Source organism: Curcuma longa, chromosome 3, assembly GCF_044706935.1.
Source record: "Curcuma longa cultivar G26 ecotype Majalengka, Jawa Barat chromosome 3, ITB_CL_G26_1.1, whole genome shotgun sequence".
Taxonomy (NCBI): Eukaryota; Viridiplantae; Streptophyta; class Magnoliopsida; order Zingiberales; family Zingiberaceae; genus Curcuma; species Curcuma longa.
In genome coordinates, this window is record NC_133863.1 from 5,466,524 (window position 1) to 5,485,655 (window position 19,132).

Genomic DNA, 19,132 nt, shown 5'->3' on the forward strand with positions numbered 1-19,132 from the left:
TCAAATGAGCCATATACAAATAAATGAGACCGAAGTGAAAGAGAGGACCAAAGTGAATAAGATGAATAATCAAAAAATATAAATAATTGAGTGAGTGGTACAGAAGTGAAAATATTAACAGGCTGAACTTGTGAAAGAAAATAGATAGAGACCTCAGACTAGAAAACAAGAAAGGCAAATTCAACTTGAAGCCGGCCCAAGTGAAGCACGGCCGGCTCATGAACAGATTCTATTGACTTAGCGACAAGTGCTATGGATCCTTTGTGGAACAAACTTTTTCATTGGATTTGGATGGATGGAAAGTGAAAACAACCCTCCATGCCCATAAACTTGGTGGCCCAAATATATTTTGTTCTACAGTCTTCTCGGCTATCGAAATCGTCAAAACTCATTAGGTCAACGCAAGCCGCGCCCACGGATCCACGCCGTCCGAATCATGATTCCCCACCACTTGCGTAGTCATCCGCTCGCCGCATCGCAACAGCCAACACCAACTCAACCCTATTACCATCCGACACCACGTTAAAGAAGCCATGTGCCGTTCCGACTGGCAAGCAACTAGCTGTCTGAACGGGTGACCACTTTGCGAGATCCTGCTCCCTGGTGGGCCTTATGCGAGAAGGCACAATAATGGCAGGCAATTCAGGCATGGGGCTGTGAGCGTCGCCATCGCTTGTTTCTCTCCTTCTTTATTTACGCAACTCACGGCTGAGCTGCATCCATGGAGGCAAGAACAACTTTCAATCTTTAGAAATTCTGATCATGACTGGTGGCGTGGTGCTTTTAAAGTTTTCAACGATGGTTCCTTTCCAGTCCCCACTCCTAAATCCTCGTGATTTCAACAAGCCTGATTACACAGGATTCACAGAGCAATTGTTTTTATTAACTGCTTGAAAATTTATTTCTCAAAAAATTATCAAATGTGTTATTGAAATTTATCAACCGCTTACCTCATGTTCCCACCAGCTAGGAGCAAAGAAATGAACTCCTTAACATCATTTGGTTTACTAATGAGACAGACAGTTCGACTTGAAACGAAGATATGTACAGATAACAATCTAGAAACTCATAGGAAATCTGAAAATCAACAATACAAGTTAGATTTCCGTGTGTCGCGCAGAACATGCAGAAAATGGAAGCGGTTCTAAAAGCTCTGGATGTGACCTTAAGAAGTCAGGGGAGATACTTGAAGATATACCATTTGTGTATATCCATTGAAAACTGAAGTTTCAAATTTTGTTAGACCAAGCCTTTGGAACAAGCCGAATCTTCCATCTTCAATAATTGGATCTGAGGCACGGGCGGGGTCGTACCTTGTTTGATGAGTAAGTGAAGGGCCAGCGACCGGTGGGAGTTCCCAGTAAACATCCAATACAGACTCCACGAACCTGCTGTTTTGAAAATGTTCTTCATAGGAGATTGCATCGTTGCTATGATTGAAATTGTCTCGCATATAACCCTGGACACCCCACCAGTTTTCACCACTTCCACAAAGTTCATCACGGTCCACAGCTTTCTCCCAGAACTTTTTCCTTTTCATCCTAATCCTTGCTTCATCACTCTCTATGAAGCAGCTGTGTCCACCTCCTACATTAAACAAAGTGGATTGTCAGCAAGGGTCAAGACTCTTGAAGCTATACTAGTTCAACATGAAGGCAATCAGTGAAGAAAAGATATCAATTTATTCAAAATTTGATGCAAATAAACAAAGTGCAGGGCCATGCTCATATTGACTTTTAATATACCGTCATAGATGACAGTGTCATAAGAGTCGTAGTATATTCACAATGAACTATTAGATTGCATCATACTACCACTGAAGACAATAAAATTGATAGCATATGCAATTAAAACAAGAGTGGGCATTAGTTTTAGGATGTAGATTTGTGATTAGCATCAAGCATATACAAGCAAGTTAAATTAACTAAACTGTTTTGAAATTCCATTCTCATTTTCATTATCTTTCTGCATGTAAAAACAGAATTGGCCACCTAAAAACTTTATCCTTCTGTTGATATTGCAACAAAAAACAACAGGGGGGCTTTTTTTTTTGTCACTATCACTTTATATATTATGCTCGTTGGAAAGAGACAAACTATATGCCATCATCAAAATGCATAAAAATCAAAGAACAAGCTTGAATTTTCTAAAGAAGAGAAACTAAAGAAATAAGATACCGCAAAAGAGACCAAGGAAAATTGTAATTCGATCAGATCTCTATGAAGAGAATACTCATCCATGCTAGTGGTGTATAGGAGAGATACTAAGGATGAAGAAGTAGCACTGACCTTCATAGAATGAAGGTTCTATTGAGACTCACCTCTAATGTAGTATTGGTCGCATATCTGTCTTAAGGAATAATGGTCTCCAGTTCCAGTATCATAGTTATCTTCAAAAATAAGATGCTGGAAACCAGCATTTAGAGCCTGTTTTAATCTGTCCAAGAAATTTTGAAAATGAACAGCTAGATATTTACAAACTAGCTAAAGAAATATATAGAAGATTTTTAGCAAATATCATCAACTTCCAATCAGGAACATCGGTATTGATCCATTGGTGCTTGGTAAGGTTAGCTGAATTAATAGCACATGATTAAACTTCAAAGCACCAGTAAACCAAAGAATAAATACTCGATAATGTAAAATTGTATAGATATATTCAAACAAGATGTGTAACAAATATCCAAGATGCATCATACTTGTTAAGTCTGAGAAGTAGAGAGAAATTCTGGTACCTTTTCAGCTCATTCTGGTGATCATCAAAGAAAACAAGAACCCTACTCAAGTCAGAAATGCCATGCTTCTTAATAGCATTCCCCCAGTCAACACTGCCAAAATCCACAAATTCCTTTCCTGAAAAGTAAGTACAATTCTGATCAACGTATGCAGGCCCCTTCTTCAGATACTTCCCTGGGTGTCGAGGCGACAGTGATATTATCCGGGTCTCTGGCATTGCCTGCCGAAGAACCCAAGTAGAGTGGCCTTTGAAAGCACCACTTTCTATCATCAGATCGGGCTTAAGCCAACGTGCCATGAACCATAACCCAAAGCTGTGGTCAAAGCCCATGCCGTACATGTTGTTCTTGATTGGGCGAGTCTCATAGATGGGCACAAACTCTTCCAAGCCTTTGAGCAAGTCCTTTCTGGTCCACTCTACAGTTTTCTCTTGTTTCGATCTGCCTTTTACCAAATACAAGAATTAAGAACAATGGCATCTACTATCATCACAAGAAACTGAAACATCATGACTCAAGCAAACTCAGAAACTTGGTAGATCTAGAGTTAAAAACCGACTAATGATAATGGATCAAGATTAACAATCATTCATAATCCGTCTCTAATGTAACGAAAGCGTATTATCCCAGTCCATTCCGTTTATAGAACTAAGAATCCTCCGACCAATCCAAGATTCGGCGGAAACACCAAACAATTTCCTTACCATGCAAAGGAAACCCCACGAGAGGTTCGTTCAGAAAGGAAACCTTCAGAATATACAAAAATTGAGATTCAAAAAACAAATGCTCTAGGAAGGGGAAGAAATGAGCTTACACCAGGGCACGCCGAGAGATCCGAAATCGGAGGCGAGGCCATCGAGGGTAGCCCTGAAGAGCAAAGTGCGAGTAGATGGATCAGAGGGCGAGACGCAGCCCGCGGAAACGGAGCGGGAGAAGACGAAGGAAGCGACGGAGACGAAGATGATGAAGAGGAAGATCGAGATGGCGGCGCACTGGCTGCAGAGAGCAGACCTGGCATGCACGAATACCCTGGCGCCGAAGGAGCCATTCTTCCTCGTCTTGGATTCATCGTCTCCTCCCTCCTGGCCCTCCTCCTCCGGGTACGGAGGAGATCTCCGCGACGAAAGCATGCTTTCCTGCATCACAAGCTGCCAAACTCCGCTCCCGTCACCGACGAAGCCCAGAAAAAGGAAGTTCTCATTGGGCCGTAATGGGCCTAAAAACAGAAGTTGGGCTTTAATGGAGTCAACATTTAAACTTGATTTTGATTGGGATGTTTTTATTTATTAAAATTGAAAATATTCTAGCACGTGTCTTAGTTCTATATTTATTAAATGGTAAATTACACTCTTTAATAAAAACAAAAACAAAAACAATCATATTCATCTACAAAATATTTCTTGACGATTCAAACAGATCATTTTTGGAATTTCTTGACGATTCAAACAATATTATGCTCCCCTTGTTTAGTGGGAGCATATCTTGTTTAACTTTTATTGGAGGACTCGATTCATCGTCATCAACTCATTCATTATACACCATCAAATTAATGGTGGTTCATTAAGGAGCACACCAAACACATTGCCATTTTAATAATGGAGAACTCGCCCCAAGTGGAGAGGACAAGCATGATGAATGACTTGTTTTCTCAATTAATTGTATTTTTTAAAAGAAAAGAAAAAGAGAGAAAAACAGGGAGATGACGTAAGCGCTTGTGCATGTTAGATAGGGGTGGATGAAATAAAAAATATTAAAATTAGCTTTTACATCACATAATTGTGAGGTTGATGGCAACACGTGGCTTTGTGCTGTCCCAGTTGTCTCTATTCACTTTCCAACCCTTTCCAGAGTAGCTCGGGAGCAAAGGCACATTGGATGCATGGATGGAACCCTAAAAAAAATGTAACAACTTGGTTGTTCTTGTCGTATAATAATACATATATACTGCTTAAGATCACTAGTCAACTAATTTCTCCAATCTCTCTCTCTCTATATATATATTGTCGAGATAATTAGAGTAATTCGAATTTTAAAGCATCAATTATCATAGAGATTACGGAGGCAAAGTACACATTGTGCATGGATTATATATATACACATGCATTACAAATAATTAATTTTAGATCATCTCTTAAAATTTGGCTTAGAAATTGACACGTGCATGCATGTCTTCCACCACTTAATGATCCTCTCTCACTGCATAATTAATTGATTAATTAATCAAAGGCTGGCAAGGAAAAAGCCAAACTACTATTGTCTGATCAATAATCATTTGATTATAAGTTATAATTTTTTTTTATTTTGACTCATTTACATTAAAGATTAGTTTCGAGATGTCGATTAAGTTAGCATCTTATCTTCAATAATACGAACAGTGTACATGATAGTTTCATGTCGACGATATATTACATTAATCCAAAGATTATATATTTCTTAATTGGCATGCGTGATCTCGTGCTATCTTTGAGCCATTGCAATCCAATATTAATATAATAAAAAGAGAGAATATATATAGATGGAGAGAATCAAGTAGGTTAGTCGTCATATCCAAACTCGATCTGAACAAGATTAATCTGGACATCAATCCCCAACATGATATGGCATTTAATCACGAGAACATAAAGATTCTCCCCAATAATGATGATATTTAGAAATTAATGATATCGGGAAATTATGTATCAAACCCATACCTAGTGGCCCTCGTCGCACGTGCGTTGGATTCGAAATCCAGATACGAGAATAACATGCAGCAGCATCCAACTAGATACCATGCAATCTTCCGCCACGTGACATGCTCCTTAATTAAGTAATTAATTATACCACTTGATATATACATATGCGTCATATCAAAGCTAACATTATTTTCTAATCGTTGATTAAAACAAAATTATGCATGGTTCTAGATTAATTAGTAATTACCAAGATCATCGACACCGAGAGCACAGTAGATACAACCATTCTTTGGATCAGAATAAAATACATGGAAAGCGAATGAGATCCCTCCAAATCTACATAAATATATTTTTTCCTTTTCAATGGCTGTTGCCAACTCATTTTTTCCCCCAAACCACAATACATTTTCTATACATCACTTCTTCTTCTTCGTCATCGTCGTCGTCATCATCTTCTTCTTCTACTTCTTCTTCTTCTTCTTGGCAGAGAGGGATCAAGATGAGTAGACCGATGGAGGGAGGCCGATCGTACTTGCAAAGATTCAGCTTGGGGAGTGGATCGAGATCCAGTTCGTCGATGAGGAAAGGGAAGAAGAGTAGCAGCAGCAGTTCAGAGAAGGCAAAGCAGCCCCAAAGAGGACTTGGAGTGGCTCAATTGGAGAAGATCCGGCTGCAAGATCAAATGAAAGAGCACATGGTCTCTCCCTCTCCGTCTCTCTCTCTATAAAGTTTATATACCAATATCATTTATATGTTCAGTATTAACTTTTATATGCTCTATAAAGAGTTCTGAGATCGATCACTGTTCTTATATTTTTTCTGATAATTAGGTTTGTGGGTTTTGTTGTGCAGGAAGATTCAAGAGTAGAGATTTTACGTCTATCGCCGTCCTCATCATCGTCGTCCAATTTAGGATCTTCATTGTATGCAGTTCATCCCAGTGCTATGGTGAGTTAACTACTTGGTTTTGGTTCCTGTTATCGATCGTTTTTCGACATATTTAGAAGAAAAACATGATCAGGGAAAGCTGAATTGTAAATATCTACAACACGCATAGTACTGCTTTCTCGAGCTTTTAATCCATCTTGAGCTAGCTTTTTTTCTAAGATTTCATGCATTAATTCTACATGAAAGTACTGTAATTTGATTACCAAAGCTAACACTTGTTCTTCTTCAATCATCCTGATTAGATAGGATTTGGAGATACTGAAAAGGGAGCCCTCAATACCTCAACAAGGTGATCAATTAATTATCTTCTTGGCTTAGAGTTTTTGTACTAGTTTCTGATTTCTTGATATATATAATTAAACTTATACCAGCTCACAAGGATTAGACAGTACAGCATTCCAATATTACTCACCTCCAAGTGCTGTAACATTGCCACTCTTCGAAAAGTATCTGGAGGTTGATTTAAATTTTTTTTCCTTATCAGATACAGTTTATGATCGATTTCATAACTTAAGATTGAGCTGTATGGTTTGCTACAGGATTCAACACAGAAGATGAGGCATGACAGACGCCAATCGATGGGTTCGATCACTCAAAATTCTGACTCGAAAAAGCAAGAGCTAGACTTGGAGCTTAGACTGTCACTGTAATTAAGCTGTTGCTCTTGCATGATAATCCTCAATAATGGATGTTAATTTTGTGCTGAGTTAAATGTCTAATTTTGTACTGAAGACCATATTGTGTACATGAACATTTTCACTGATAAAAAGTTCTCTTGTTTACCTGCTTATTAACTCACTAGGCAAAAGACACAGTAATTAGATCTAATTAATGCTAAGTCAATGTATATGATACCGTTGATAAATATGCATGCGTATTTCATTAATTAAGATAAATTACTGACTGCAATAACTAGTCTTTGAATTGTAGGTGTACAATAAATCTTTTTTGTTCTTCAGAATAAATGACCAAAATTGTTAAGCTGAAGCATGCACAGTCCGTCGACCAGTCGTACCACTCCAACCGTAAGGAACAAGTTGGGCTTCCATTTCTAGTGAAATAGAAGCTCACAAGGCCAACAAAGCGACGGCCCACAAAGACATTAAAAACTAAATCACAAATGGACTTTCTTCAGAAATTCTGTAAGAACGTAGACATGAAAATGATTGGCTACTTCTTCGACACGTATTTCGTCTCTTTTGCAGCAAAAAGTGACAATCTAGGGCCACTCCAAGACTGTTCCAGTCGACGTATCATCTATCCAAGATCATAGGGGATTTTATCCAAGATCGATCCAGATCTATTACAGCAACACTACGTACGAATACTAATGATTATCAACCAAGTGGCAATTAAGTCTCGTGGAAACCCGAATTTCTATCGTTCACGGCTCACCTTCAAAGCAATAACGTAGGCAAGACGTTACCAACCATGAAAGGACACATGGAGAAATAACAGACCTGGCCGAGCACGTTCGTCGCTTTGCATTGCTTGGCAGTGGACGGTTCCACCTGTCTTGCACTGTTGCACATTTAGATTTGCTAGATCACAAGTATGCATGTTGAAGTGACAGATGAAACCTTCAATTAATGAACAAGTGTTTAAACATGGCGAAGTGTGAAATTTTCAGGTCACTGACCCTCGAAGAACAGGGCCGCCACGTGGGTTACTTTTGAGAACTGACGCAGACAATTAAGCAAGCAGTGGCCGAGCAGCGAGCCAGCTCTATAAGAATCCACCAATAGTATCCATTAATTTTATCCTCTAAGATCTCGCTTGTTAGTTAGTCGATGGCCAAGATCGCGCTGGGAAGCTGGAAGGAGGCGGCCGACCCGGAGTTCCCGCGCTCCGTCTTCACCGAGCTCCTCCTCACCTTCGTCTTCGTCTTCACCGGCGTCTCCGCCGCCATGTCCGCCGGTAATCACGTCTTTCTAGTCGTCGAGTCTGAGAATTTACTTGGTGATGATTAATTAATTTGCGCGAATGCTGTGCAGAGGAGATGGGCGGAGGGCAGGGCACCATCATGGGGCTGACGGCGGCGGCCGCGACCAACGCGATGCTGGTGGCGGTGATAGTCGCAGTGGGCATGGACGCCTCCGCTGGTCACCTGAACCCGGCCGTCACGATCGGGTTCGCGGTTGGCGGATACGTCACGGTCATCCGGTGCGCGCTCTACACTGTGGCCCAACTGCTCGGCTCCGCCGCCGCCTGCTTCCTCCTCATGTACATTACCGGAGGACAGGTGCATAAAAGAAAATCGATTTGACTGTAATCCACCTTAAATAAAACAGATTTTTAACGTGATCAGATAAAAATTTAATGGTTTTGATGCGTTGCAGGATCTGCCGGTGCATGCTCTGGGACCAAGGATGAGTCCGCTCCAGGGCCTGCTCATGGAGCTGCTGCTAACCTTCTCCATGGTCTTCACGATCTACGCCGTCGTGGTGGAGCCGAAGAAAGGGGTGGTCTCCAGCGTCTCGCCGCTGCTCGTCGGCCTCATTGTGGGGGCCAACACGTTGGCCGGCGGCCACTTCTCCGGCGCCTCCATGAACCCTGCCAGGTCCTTCGGGCCGGCGCTGGCGAGGTGGAATTGGGCCGATCACTGGATTTATTGGGCCGGGCCGCTCGTCGGAAGCGCGCTCGCAGGCTTCGTGTACGACCGCCTCTACATTATGCGGAGTCACGATGACGGCGCCTTCCTCCTCCCCGTCGACGAAGAAGCCTTTTGATTTGGAATTTGTGTAAAAATTTTAAAATAAGTTTGCATAAATTTTTGTTATAATTAAATAAAAATATCATAACTAAATGAATATATTTATACTGCGTTCATCTATTCTTTTAGCCGCGATGTCGTTTTTGTGAGACAAGTGTTCGATAGAATTCCCCGTCGACCTCGACGTTCTGTCGCGCCTTCGACGGTGATCTACAGATTGATTACCTTCTTAGTTAAAGCAGCGATATCTAGCACATCTATTGCATCGGCGTGTTTGGTTTCACCCTCTTCAGTTTTTGCGAACCTTCCTCGAACTCTTGGCTGACTGTCTGCGAGAGCCTTCCTGCAAACATACTGTACGACGTCCAACCTTCTATCAGTTCCTTCAACTTCTCGTCGCTTGCTGCTTCAAGGATTCATCCGAAAAGTTATGAGAAGGAATTCCAAACTGACTACTCACCTTGATTTTCCTGCCGAAGTTTCTCTTACTCTTCTTCTCCCGATACCTGGAAAGTTTTTGCTGTCGTTGCTCGGTCTTAAGATCGGTAATGGTTAGGAGCCGCTGGAAGGAAGAACACACTGCGACTGTATTTCCGGTGCTTGTGCTTTTGTCACCAAGACGCTGCCATGAAAACTCAAAATAAATGATCTTGCTCATCCTGTGGGAATATCGTTCAAAAGCATCTAAAAAGATCAGCTTTTCATAGTTGGAGTTCTTAAGATGTTAAAATCTGCTTCTAGGAATCTACATTTATTCAGCTTAAGATTCGGAAAACCTATCTATCTTGCTTGTGCTCCTTGATCACGAATAATTTGGTACTGGGTGCCCGTTTGGTTCAGAGCTTATGAAGTTACAGGACTGAAAGGAACAATGTGCATTTCCAGGCTCTTTTATTTAGCCGGCCAGTGACCTTTGTACGAGTTTCAAAAACGAAAAGAAGGCGAGACAGTCGAAGTTGTTCGAGCACAAGCAAAATTAAACAAAAGGGAAGCTATAAATTTTGGGCAATTTACATCATCAATTTGTATTGCAGGAATCTTTGCCCCTAAGAGTTCTGTAATTGAATCCTCTATCTCTGATTCCTCCAGCAGATCCTTCTTGCACTCATAGATGACACTATTGAGGTGATCATTGTGGAATGATTCGATATCGACAACCTTTATAGGTTCTCTGATGGCATCGCCTTCAGTGGATATGATGGACATGGCAACTGCTATATCAAGCTCAAGTGCAGGCTCTTCTAGGATGGCCTCTGGAGCTTTGAAAAGGTCACCTTCTCCTCCCATATCATACTCTGCTACTGTAGGAATCTGTGCCATAATCCCCTACAACAGAAGAATTATGATCCTCAATCCCTCAAAACCAAAACCTTGGGATGCTTTCTTGAACTAACTGAAGCATTTTTTCCAGGGAGCAAACTTACCAAGTCAAGCCCGCCATCAGCGATGCCGACATGGAAGCCGCCGCCTGCTACTTCTTCAAGGAAGCACTGCGAGAAAGCTGGAAGCTGAAGACCCGCCTCAGCGTACATCTCTCCTGGTGATTTCTATTCCAGTGCTCCCAAAAAAAAGAGAGTTTTTTCCCCGGGGAAGATCACGAGGAGGAGAGGAAGAAACAAATAAGAAACAAAGGTTCGAGGAAATTGCTCGCTTTATAGAGTTAGGCAGTAGAATCATACAGTGTGGCAAGAATCGCAGCTCCTTAATGCTTGTTATACTGTAACATGGTGCAGTACGCATTGGGTGGTGTGCTATCAGTATCAGATGATCAATTGTGGGGAGCAGACGACAGAGTTGCCACAGCAGTCATCATGTCCAAACATCTGCGCCTGCCTTTCTATCATGTGAGTAAAAAACATAGCAAAAGTCCAAATTGTTAGCTCAATTTAATCAATAATCGAGAGGATCACAATGATATTGGTAGCAAATGGGTCCATTAGAGTAGCTTTGTTTAATCAATCATGGAGAGGAGCACGATGACCATTGGAACAGAGCAGGTATAGACTATAGAGAGACAGAGAGAAAGCACTTAACTATTTTGATGCATTAGTATCCAAAAATAAGGTGCCGACAGAGTTAAATTCTCCACTAACTCTCGAGTGGTTAGGCTGTTCAATGCATCAGTAGCTTCTTCTTCTGTGCAAAAGGTGGAATCTATCATCTTAGCGGTCTTAATTACACGATCGGCTCCACAACCATTTCAAGAAACTGCATTCACCAGTCCTGTTCGCTTAGCACTGTTCTGAGACGTTCAATCATCGTACAGTAAGAACACAGTTGAGATAAGAGAAGTGATCATAAACTTCTCTTTTCTCAAGCTTAACAGGGTGAGTAAAAATTTAATTAAATCTAATTTATCTATCGAATTTAAAAATTAGTTATTTCAAAATTTTAAATATATATATTTTTTATGAATGTAATAATCCAGCACCACTTTGATTTAGAATTGAAAGAAAATAAATTTTATAAAATATATTTAAGATTATTATATTTATAATAAATTTTAAAATTTATTTGATTTTTAAAATTCAATACCACTATAATTTATTTATTTATTTTTTATGAAAGTAATAATTCAGCACCACTTTAATTTAGAGTTGGAAGAGAAATAAGTTTCAAAAAACTATTTAAGATTATTATGTTTATTATAAATTATAAAATTTATTTATATGATTTAATACTTTAAAATTAATTAATATTTTTTATTTGATAAAAAATAATTATAATCCCATCTCTATTATATTTTTTCTATTTAAAGTATTTATTTATATATTTTTTAAACCAAATCTAGAATTTATCATTAATATTATTTATCTTTGCTATATATAAGAGTTTTTCATTTAAATGGTGAGATAATTGTTTTTTTAATTCATAAAATTTATTACAAATTTATCTTCATAAAAAATTTAATGACACTATAATATTAATTTTTGAAAATTAATAATTTGATTAATTCGATCGAAAAATAAATTAATTACTCGCTTAGTTGCCAAAAAAAAATTAATTTATTGGATTTTGAGCATATTCCTCAGCTCTATCAGAAATATGAGGCTGAATTTCACTTGGGGAATATAATTAAGTAGACACTTGTGTGGTCATGATCATGCATGCACTAGATGTTGCACCATCACCTCAGCAACTCCCTTTGGATGAATTGCTAGAATTAGATCTTCAGAATAAGCTAAAAGCTTCATCAACTTCATGTGTCCAATTTTCCCATAAAACACCAAAAGGTGAAATGGAAACTGAAAAAGACAGTTGAAAAAGACCCTATTTTATGATTGAATCAATTAAAACATCAAGTTCAGGTTTGCACTTGATGAAAAGCTTGCATAACATAAGCTATTACTTAGATGACCTTCTTAATCAAGACCACTCAGTGTTAAAAACTACTGCATGATTATCATAATACTTCCAAATGCTTGCAGTTGCAGGGTTGGCCCATGGAACTGATGGCAGAGGCAGGAAAAAAACTATATTTGTTGAGATCATTAAATGAGGCATTATACTTTGGGACCATGTCATGAAAGTTTATCGATCGATTTGCTAACCCATTGAGACAATTCTGGTACCCGGTTTCGGTTTCAATATGGACAAATGAACTTCCAATAGATATCTACTTAGTGATAAGATTATATTAGGGTTGTTTGGGGCAAACCTAACATAGTGGGTCTACTATGTGTTGGCAATGCTTTCATAAACAGAAGTGGAAGAAGTCAGTAGCCATCTCAGGCCACTACTGCCAATGAGGATGATTCAATCTAAATCCTTAGTATGGCAACACTTTTGTCAGAAGATGGCATGCATCATGACAGCAAGTTTCCACAACTTTCATGAAAAGATTAGATGTGCTCAATCCTTTGTGACTCTATTTACTTCAACTTAGTTCTTATTCAGTAACATAAAAAAGCTACTCCTGTTTCTGCATACCTTGCTAGTTTAGACTTCCGTTGACAGTAACAAAAAAAGTCGACATTGATAACAATTACTGGACATTGTTTCTTCCACTGAACAAGGTAATTAAAAGCCTTCCTTTTCTGAAATCACACGGGATGAGAATATAGAGGACAATATTATATAGTTGGTCAGTGTATCTAACTGGAAAAGAAAATCAAATTAAGAGAAGGAATGATAACTACTGATACAAGGATTGCACTTTAAAAAGCTGGAGCATTTTTGTTTGACCATCTCGTCCACAATAAAACCTCTAGGATGATGGATGCAGTAAGAAGGACAGCAAGATTGAAACCATAGCCAATCTTCCAGGAATTCCCTGCATCTCCAATTCGAATGCCAATAACGATGTTCACTGCAGCGAAAAAAAGAGCAAGTCTCCCAAACCAATGGTGATACCAGTTCCAGTATCTACGATATTTGGAGTCCTTGTTGGGTCGTAGGAAAAAGGCTAGGATCTGTATGATTGGAAGGAATTAGCATGATGTTTCAGTTGTAAATGCAATATCAAGGAAACTTTAAACATTCAATAAAGAAAGACAATATAAACTTTTCTGAGGAAAAACCACAGCAGCATACTTGTTTTGCAAAAGAATATATCAACATAGCTATACTAAACGCCAATGTAACACAATGAGAAGAAAAAAATCACTGAAAAATTAAGGTGAACCAGGAAACTAATTGTTCTCTATCTCTAGCTATTTGTTTTGTTTGTCCCAGTGATCATTGGGATGCAATTGCTATTATTTTAGTTTTTTGTAAGAAACAACAGGCCATTGAAACAAAAATTAGACAATATTTAGAAAGTCAAATCCTTTAAAGTGAGAACAAATGAATTATTTCTTTATGATAATTTTGAACCTAAAAAATCTAGAGTAGACAATGTAACTAAAGATTGATAATTTCAGCAGCCTCTTCCTGATAGGAAACAGCAAAGCGCTCAATATTGACAGTGCTATGTATCAATCCGTCTCATACCAAATCTCTAACCAAACCATCTACCCCAATGTTGTTTCTTCCTTAATGCAATTGCTATTATGGACTGACTTTAGTCTTGAGAACTCACAGGTTAATAGATACACTGACAAGCCAGTTGTGAAGGAATACTAATATGTTCTCTCCAATTTAACATCAGCCTTGAGGCACTATAGATCATATGTTAAGTAATCATCTTGGAGCCAATTCAATTGGAAATTCTAAATGCTTCAAAATTTTAGACCATTGTATGTGGGAAGACAATTCATGTCAAATTAGTATATCCAAAAAAATTACCTGAAGGATACCAAGAACCAGAACAAAAATGCCAATTCCTCTGTGAGTATAGACAGTAGCATGCAGCTTGTCATATAGTACTCTTCCAGCAATCACAGCCGAAAGACCAAACAAAAATCCCATAAATTGAATGACCGTATGCAAATAGTACCATAAAGGATCCCACTGCCTGCAATATCTTGCAACAATTGCTCCAATTGGCAAAAGAACACCCCAACCAAATATAGCTAGTGCTCCATGTGTTCTTTTCAGCTTGGACGGATAAGAAGAAGATGATGAAGTACCTGAAAGATTTGCAGAGTTCATAATATTGTCAAGTGGACAAGAAGCCATACAAATGGCATGAATGTGTTCTGGTTGTGTTTATGAGTACTGTAACTAAATTGTGATTCATCCACACATAAGGATACCATCTGATTTATCATCATGTACAGCTAATTGAAGCAACGTAGCTGTTTTTCCACTGTCAGATGACAATATACTTCTCAATGTAACCATGAAGGTCAATATAAGTCAGTTTGAGGAAAAATAAATTACATTAAGTTTTCTGCTGACATGATACCTTCCTAAGAGAGACCTTGAGAAAATCACATCCTTATCTTTTGGAGTGGGTGGGGTAATAATGTGTCAGGAACTTGAGAAAATTTATGATCTTATACAGTTAAAGAATGAGCAGGAGTTCTTATCAGCCCTTGGATATTAAACATCAATCTGATAATGTCAGGGTCCATTTGGAAGCTGATTTTTTTTTTCAATTTCCATTTTTAGAAAATAAAAATTATTACAGAGAATATATTTGACATGAAATAGATTTTAATTTTTTTAAATAACTTCTTAAAATTCTCTAATTTGTTTATAAACGGTTTATAACCATTTTAAGAAAGAGTTTTATGGTTTATAAAATATCAATGGCAAAATAATAACTATTATGAAATCTATATGAAAATTAGATCTATTTTTCAAAGTTGCTTATTTTTGTCCTTCTATAGTTTTCATATTTACTATGGCATATTAATATAAGGGCAAAAATTTACTATGGCATATTAATAGTTTTCATATTTGACTCTAAACAGATTACATCAAGATTTACTAATTTTTAACACTTACAATTTCCCCCAAACATTTTACACGAACATTGTATGTCACCAGAATATTATATCTTGCTCCTTATTCTTCTAAAATTTATAATTTGGTCTAGAAATTTTACATTAACATTTAAGTTTTCATGTTTCTGAATTTCTCTTAAATATTTTTAAAATTTTATTTCACTCCAAAATATTTTAGCCAATTACATTTTTTTCCTTTCAAAGTCAGAAATTTTTTATTTCACTAGCTAAATTTTATTTTCACTCTTACAATTGTATGATTCCACTATTTCCCTAACGTTAATATAAAATTATAATTTGCTCATTCAATTCTTTTTGTGTTTCCAATTTCATTTTAAATATTTCATACCCACAGTTTATAGTTTTTAATTGTCTCCTAAGTTTTTTTTTTTAGTTTCACCCTTATATATTTCCACATATAACTACACTTTGCATCTCATTGGTAATTGAAATAATTATGTCTTAATACTAAATAATTTAATAACGAGGATGATTATTTAATGATAAGGATAATTATTTTGTCTAATTAATAATTTATTATGTTGATAGTTCATTAGTCACATGAGTATTATTCTAAATTTTTATCTCCTAGATATATTTCCATAATGCACATAGTATCATAAATAGTCGTTTTACTACTAAATTATCACGATCAAGTATATTGTTATACAAAGTTAGAAATTTTTTTACCAAATAAGATTTCATAATTTTCACTTTCAAAACTTTTTCTGTTGAATTATTTGAAACGAATTTTCATTAAAAAAAAAAAAAATCATCTCAGAATTTTCAATTTCATTGAAAAGGGAATTATAAAAAAAATGGATTCCTAAATAGGGTTAATTAGATGTCACTTCTAGTCCCTTGAAGGATTTCTACAACTTATATTCAATTGAAATAACTTAAATCTTGTACATGAGTTGGTGACTTGGTTTTAGAACGTATTGATGCAAATTGTAAATTGCAGTGGGAGAAAAAGAATACAGCAATAAAGAAATTTTGACCTAACCATGCAAAAGAAAAAGAAACTTAGGTGTGGTGAACATACATGGTTGGATTACGACTTTGAGCCAGCTTTTTTATTTGTTCACCATACAATGGATATGCACAATGACAGTGAAAACATGCATATCCAATTGACGAAAATCTGAATTCTTGTAGGGTGATAAAGAATAAAAGAGCATAAATTATATACCTGTTGAAAAATCAAATGAGAGAGACGTCATGTCATTATGCTTCTGTAGTACATTGTTCACTGGTGTTGCTGATCCAATAGCAAATAAAAGTTGCTGCTGAGAAAGCTGAGCTGAAAACTTCAGCTGGAATGCCAGATAAATTTTAGCTTGATCAACAACGACAGAAGGTGTGGCCGCAGCAAAGAGTAAGTTCCCCTGATCAACCTGCACTTCTGAGCTAGTCTGACCACCAAGGTAATACCTTTGGATATGAGGTCGGCCAGTTATCCCCATCCAGCCAACCACAGCACTGGAACCAACCATCATTCCATCCTTGGAGAATCCCATTCCCACCCAACCACTTGAGTACATGGTAGATAACACAATGCTCAGAACGTTGTCTTGGCCCTGGTAGTACTGCAAGAGCCAACCATGTTTAATTCACACTATGATGTGCTTGCTGAATGAATGCTGCTTTTGGTTAGTTCAAGTGAAAATTTTGTCAATGCAACATTTTGAAGATGTTTTTACGATCTTTATCTCAAACTATCCAATATATAAGGACTAACTACATCATCTTCCAAAAAATCATTTACATGGTCAAAAATCGCTACATGACATTGTTGTTATATATGTTAAAAAAAAAGTAGGGCATGAGATGATAGGACAATCTCTACCCTTTAGACTCACATCTCAAGAAGAGGTTCTCAAAATACATTTAAATATCATAGATTTTTCACCTTTGCGCCTTGGCATTTTAGGTTGAATTTGCCTCTCTTGGACTTTCACATGGTTAGAAAAAGGAGTACAATGTGAGATGAGGAGAGGATAAAGTCTACTCTTTAGTCTCACATCTCCAAAAGAGTTCTCAAGATATATTTAAATATCAAGATATCTCCACTTAAGTGTTTTGGTATCTTGGATCTGATTAGGTTCGCTTGGGCTTTCACAATCTAATCCTAATAATGCAATTTCTGAGGAAAAGTAAGCATAGATCCCACCAAGCAATGGAGGAAGCAAAAGATCTCAAGACGTTGTGCAAAACAATAATCAAGGCCCTTACCAGCGAGTTAGCCGGCATCTTGGTTTCCAATCTGATGCTTAAGTAACGCATTTAGAGTTTATTGGAAGGGGATGAGATAAAAGTCAACTTATATGAGCTGGGAAGCATAATTATGACGAATATGTCCTCCTCCAAAATGCACGAGATTTTCTTGACACGACAAATCTTAAATCTCATTAAAGCAAAAATCTTGCTCCGGATGAACTAAAGCCAAGAAGCATCAATCTTTCTATTCAATATATCAGAAGGACATAACCATATCTCGTTGGATTAAGTGAAAGACCCATGTCTCGCTTACAAGTTACAATATTTGAACGTGATTATGCCAAAAAAAAAGCTCTTTTTCTTGCTACTTTCCCAAATCACAATTAAAACGCATTTTCGGTGTAAAAAAAAAACCAAATTGGTAAAGCTAGGGTTCATACCCTGAGGACAAAGTTGTTCCAGACAGTCTTGCAGGCGAGGGCCGAGTAGTTGCCGCTGAGACTGGCGGGCAGCGCCGAACTACAACCATCCTGTTGCGCGCTGACAGCCACGATAGCGAATCCCAGAGCAACTATCAGGGAAACTAAACTTCTCCCCATTGCCGGAGACGATGGCGAATCGAGAAGCGATGGGAATCGAGAAGAAGAGCAGCGCCAGTGGAGGAGCTCAAGGAAAAGAAGATCATGCGAAGTAATCAAGTGGGGGATTTGGTGATGGTGGTGGGACCCAAAGGCATCAGTACTCCAGATCTGGTTGAGCAGAAGACCGCAAAATAAAAATGGTAAAATTTGATTAATTTTTAATTTGTTAAATATTTTTTGTGTTTAAAAATTCCAATTTCAATTTAAATTCCAGAAAATTCTGCAACCCAATTTCTGATTAAAAGACGTCAAAATTAAAAATCAAAATTTTGGATCGCATAAATTTGCCTTGAAAAATAATTATGAAAAATAAATTCAACTCCATGGTTGAACAAACCAACCTAATTAACTACTTTGTCGATCGGTGCAACAACACCATCACCAATTCCAACTTGTTTATAATTTACAATTTGTTGGAATTTTGAAATTAAAAAAAAAACAAGAGAACGGCACAAATTATTTGTTCTATTTTGTGGCGATTTATTATTATTATTATTAATTATTTTTATTTTGTGGACCAGGCAAATTATTATAGCTTATGGATAAAGCTTTCTTTTAGGTGAAATTCCAGTGGACCTAGAATATATATGTAATCGCCATTGACCAAAATAAAAATTAAATAAAATAAAAGAGTTGTTGCAGATCTAGAGATATAAACAACATCACTTTGATAATTTAATAAAAAACCTTGCTCTTATCGTCTAATTTAATAACATTTCGTATGGTAATTAGATTCCTTTCTCAAATAAATGTTTTAATATTTTGGATTAAATTGAGATCCAATTATTGGGCTAGATTCGGCCCAATGGGCCGATACGAGGAAGCCTGAGAGCGAGAGGATTAAATTAATATAATTAGTTCTCTTTGCTTTC

General features: G+C 37.4%; 5 protein-coding genes across 7 annotated transcripts; 2 read left to right on the plus strand and 3 right to left on the minus strand.

Moving 5' to 3' along the window:
- Positions 1 to 693: 693 nt before the first annotated feature.
- Positions 694 to 3,876, minus strand: LOC141824961 (uncharacterized). Of its 3 annotated transcripts, XR_012601468.1 has the most exons (6): positions 3,549 to 3,867; positions 2,735 to 3,179; positions 2,321 to 2,436; positions 1,314 to 1,587; positions 951 to 1,221; positions 694 to 847 (listed from the first exon to the last, which is right to left on the minus strand). XR_012601468.1 is itself a non-coding variant. In XM_074712309.1 (4 exons), exons 1-4 carry the CDS (start codon positions 3,874 to 3,876, stop codon positions 1,166 to 1,168), a joined length of 1,311 nt encoding a protein of 436 aa, XP_074568410.1. In that variant the 3' UTR covers positions 943 to 1,165. The 3 variants fall into 3 exon arrangements, 1 of the variants encoding a protein (XP_074568410.1); XR_012601467.1 differs by having other exon boundaries at positions 695 to 847; positions 951 to 1,587; positions 3,549 to 3,876; XM_074712309.1 differs by lacking the exon at positions 694 to 847 and having other exon boundaries at positions 943 to 1,587; positions 3,549 to 3,876.
- Positions 3,877 to 5,803: 1,927 nt separating this feature from the next.
- Positions 5,804 to 7,086, plus strand: LOC141822764 (uncharacterized). The gene is made up of 5 exons (XM_074710094.1): positions 5,804 to 6,103; positions 6,259 to 6,354; positions 6,597 to 6,643; positions 6,726 to 6,810; positions 6,894 to 7,086. The coding sequence occupies exons 1-5, from the start codon at positions 5,906 to 5,908 to the stop codon at positions 7,002 to 7,004; spliced, it is 537 nt and encodes a 178-aa protein (XP_074566195.1). The 5' UTR covers positions 5,804 to 5,905; the 3' UTR covers positions 7,005 to 7,086.
- A 990-nt stretch (positions 7,087 to 8,076) lies between these two features.
- LOC141824219 (putative aquaporin TIP4-3) lies at positions 8,077 to 9,173 on the plus strand. The gene is made up of 3 exons (XM_074711460.1): positions 8,077 to 8,271; positions 8,349 to 8,596; positions 8,694 to 9,173. Exons 1-3 carry the CDS (start codon positions 8,145 to 8,147, stop codon positions 9,081 to 9,083), a joined length of 765 nt encoding a protein of 254 aa, XP_074567561.1. The 5' UTR covers positions 8,077 to 8,144; the 3' UTR covers positions 9,084 to 9,173.
- An 83-nt stretch (positions 9,174 to 9,256) lies between these two features.
- On the minus strand, positions 9,257 to 10,623 carry LOC141824220 (uncharacterized). Its single transcript, XM_074711461.1, has 4 exons — positions 10,492 to 10,623; positions 10,082 to 10,393; positions 9,528 to 9,689; positions 9,257 to 9,421 (listed from the first exon to the last, which is right to left on the minus strand). The coding sequence occupies exons 1-4, from the start codon at positions 10,597 to 10,599 to the stop codon at positions 9,278 to 9,280; spliced, it is 726 nt and encodes a 241-aa protein (XP_074567562.1). The 5' UTR covers positions 10,600 to 10,623; the 3' UTR covers positions 9,257 to 9,277.
- A 2,461-nt stretch (positions 10,624 to 13,084) lies between these two features.
- LOC141824218 (cytochrome b561 and DOMON domain-containing protein At3g61750-like) lies at positions 13,085 to 18,296 on the minus strand. The gene is made up of 4 exons (XM_074711459.1): positions 18,060 to 18,296; positions 16,592 to 16,988; positions 14,294 to 14,577; positions 13,085 to 13,479 (listed from the first exon to the last, which is right to left on the minus strand). The coding sequence occupies exons 1-4, from the start codon at positions 18,216 to 18,218 to the stop codon at positions 13,225 to 13,227; spliced, it is 1,095 nt and encodes a 364-aa protein (XP_074567560.1). The 5' UTR covers positions 18,219 to 18,296; the 3' UTR covers positions 13,085 to 13,224.
- Positions 18,297 to 19,132: the final 836 nt, after the last annotated feature.

Excerpts from the sequence above, each read along its gene's own strand:
- LOC141824219 (XM_074711460.1), top strand. The coding sequence starts at position 8,145 with ATGGCCAAGATCGCGCTGGGAAGCTGGAAGGAGGCGGCCGACCCGGAG. Across the intron at positions 8,272-8,348 it reads CTCCGCCGCCATGTCCGCCG|AGGAGATGGGCGGAGGGCAG; the intron begins GTAATCACGTCT and ends AATGCTGTGCAG. Across the intron at positions 8,597-8,693 it reads TGTACATTACCGGAGGACAG|GATCTGCCGGTGCATGCTCT; the intron begins GTGCATAAAAGA and ends GATGCGTTGCAG.
- LOC141824218 (XM_074711459.1), bottom strand. The coding sequence starts at position 18,218 with ATGGGGAGAAGTTTAGTTTCCCTGATAGTTGCTCTGGGATTCGCTATC. Across the intron at positions 16,989-18,059 it reads GGAACAACTTTGTCCTCAGG|TACTACCAGGGCCAAGACAA; the intron begins GTATGAACCCTA and ends TGGCTCTTGCAG. Across the intron at positions 14,578-16,591 it reads CTCATTTGATTTTTCAACAG|GTACTTCATCATCTTCTTCT; the intron begins GTATATAATTTA and ends CAAATCTTTCAG.
- LOC141824220 (XM_074711461.1), bottom strand. The coding sequence starts at position 10,599 with ATGTACGCTGAGGCGGGTCTTCAGCTTCCAGCTTTCTCGCAGTGCTTC. Across the intron at positions 10,394-10,491 it reads CTGATGGCGGGCTTGACTTG|GGGATTATGGCACAGATTCC; the intron begins GTAAGTTTGCTC and ends CTTCTGTTGTAG. Across the intron at positions 9,690-10,081 it reads CTGCAATACAAATTGATGAT|CGTCTTGGTGACAAAAGCAC; the intron begins GTAAATTGCCCA and ends TTTTCATGGCAG.
- LOC141822764 (XM_074710094.1), top strand. The coding sequence starts at position 5,906 with ATGAGTAGACCGATGGAGGGAGGCCGATCGTACTTGCAAAGATTCAGC. Across the intron at positions 6,104-6,258 it reads ATCAAATGAAAGAGCACATG|GAAGATTCAAGAGTAGAGAT; the intron begins GTCTCTCCCTCT and ends TTTGTTGTGCAG. Across the intron at positions 6,644-6,725 it reads GCCCTCAATACCTCAACAAG|CTCACAAGGATTAGACAGTA; the intron begins GTGATCAATTAA and ends AACTTATACCAG.
- LOC141824961 (XM_074712309.1), bottom strand. The coding sequence starts at position 3,876 with ATGCAGGAAAGCATGCTTTCGTCGCGGAGATCTCCTCCGTACCCGGAG. Across the intron at positions 3,180-3,548 it reads ATCTCTCGGCGTGCCCTGGT|GCAGATCGAAACAAGAGAAA; the intron begins GTAAGCTCATTT and ends ATTTGGTAAAAG. Across the intron at positions 2,437-2,734 it reads CACCAGAATGAGCTGAAAAG|ATTAAAACAGGCTCTAAATG; the intron begins GTACCAGAATTT and ends TTTCTTGGACAG.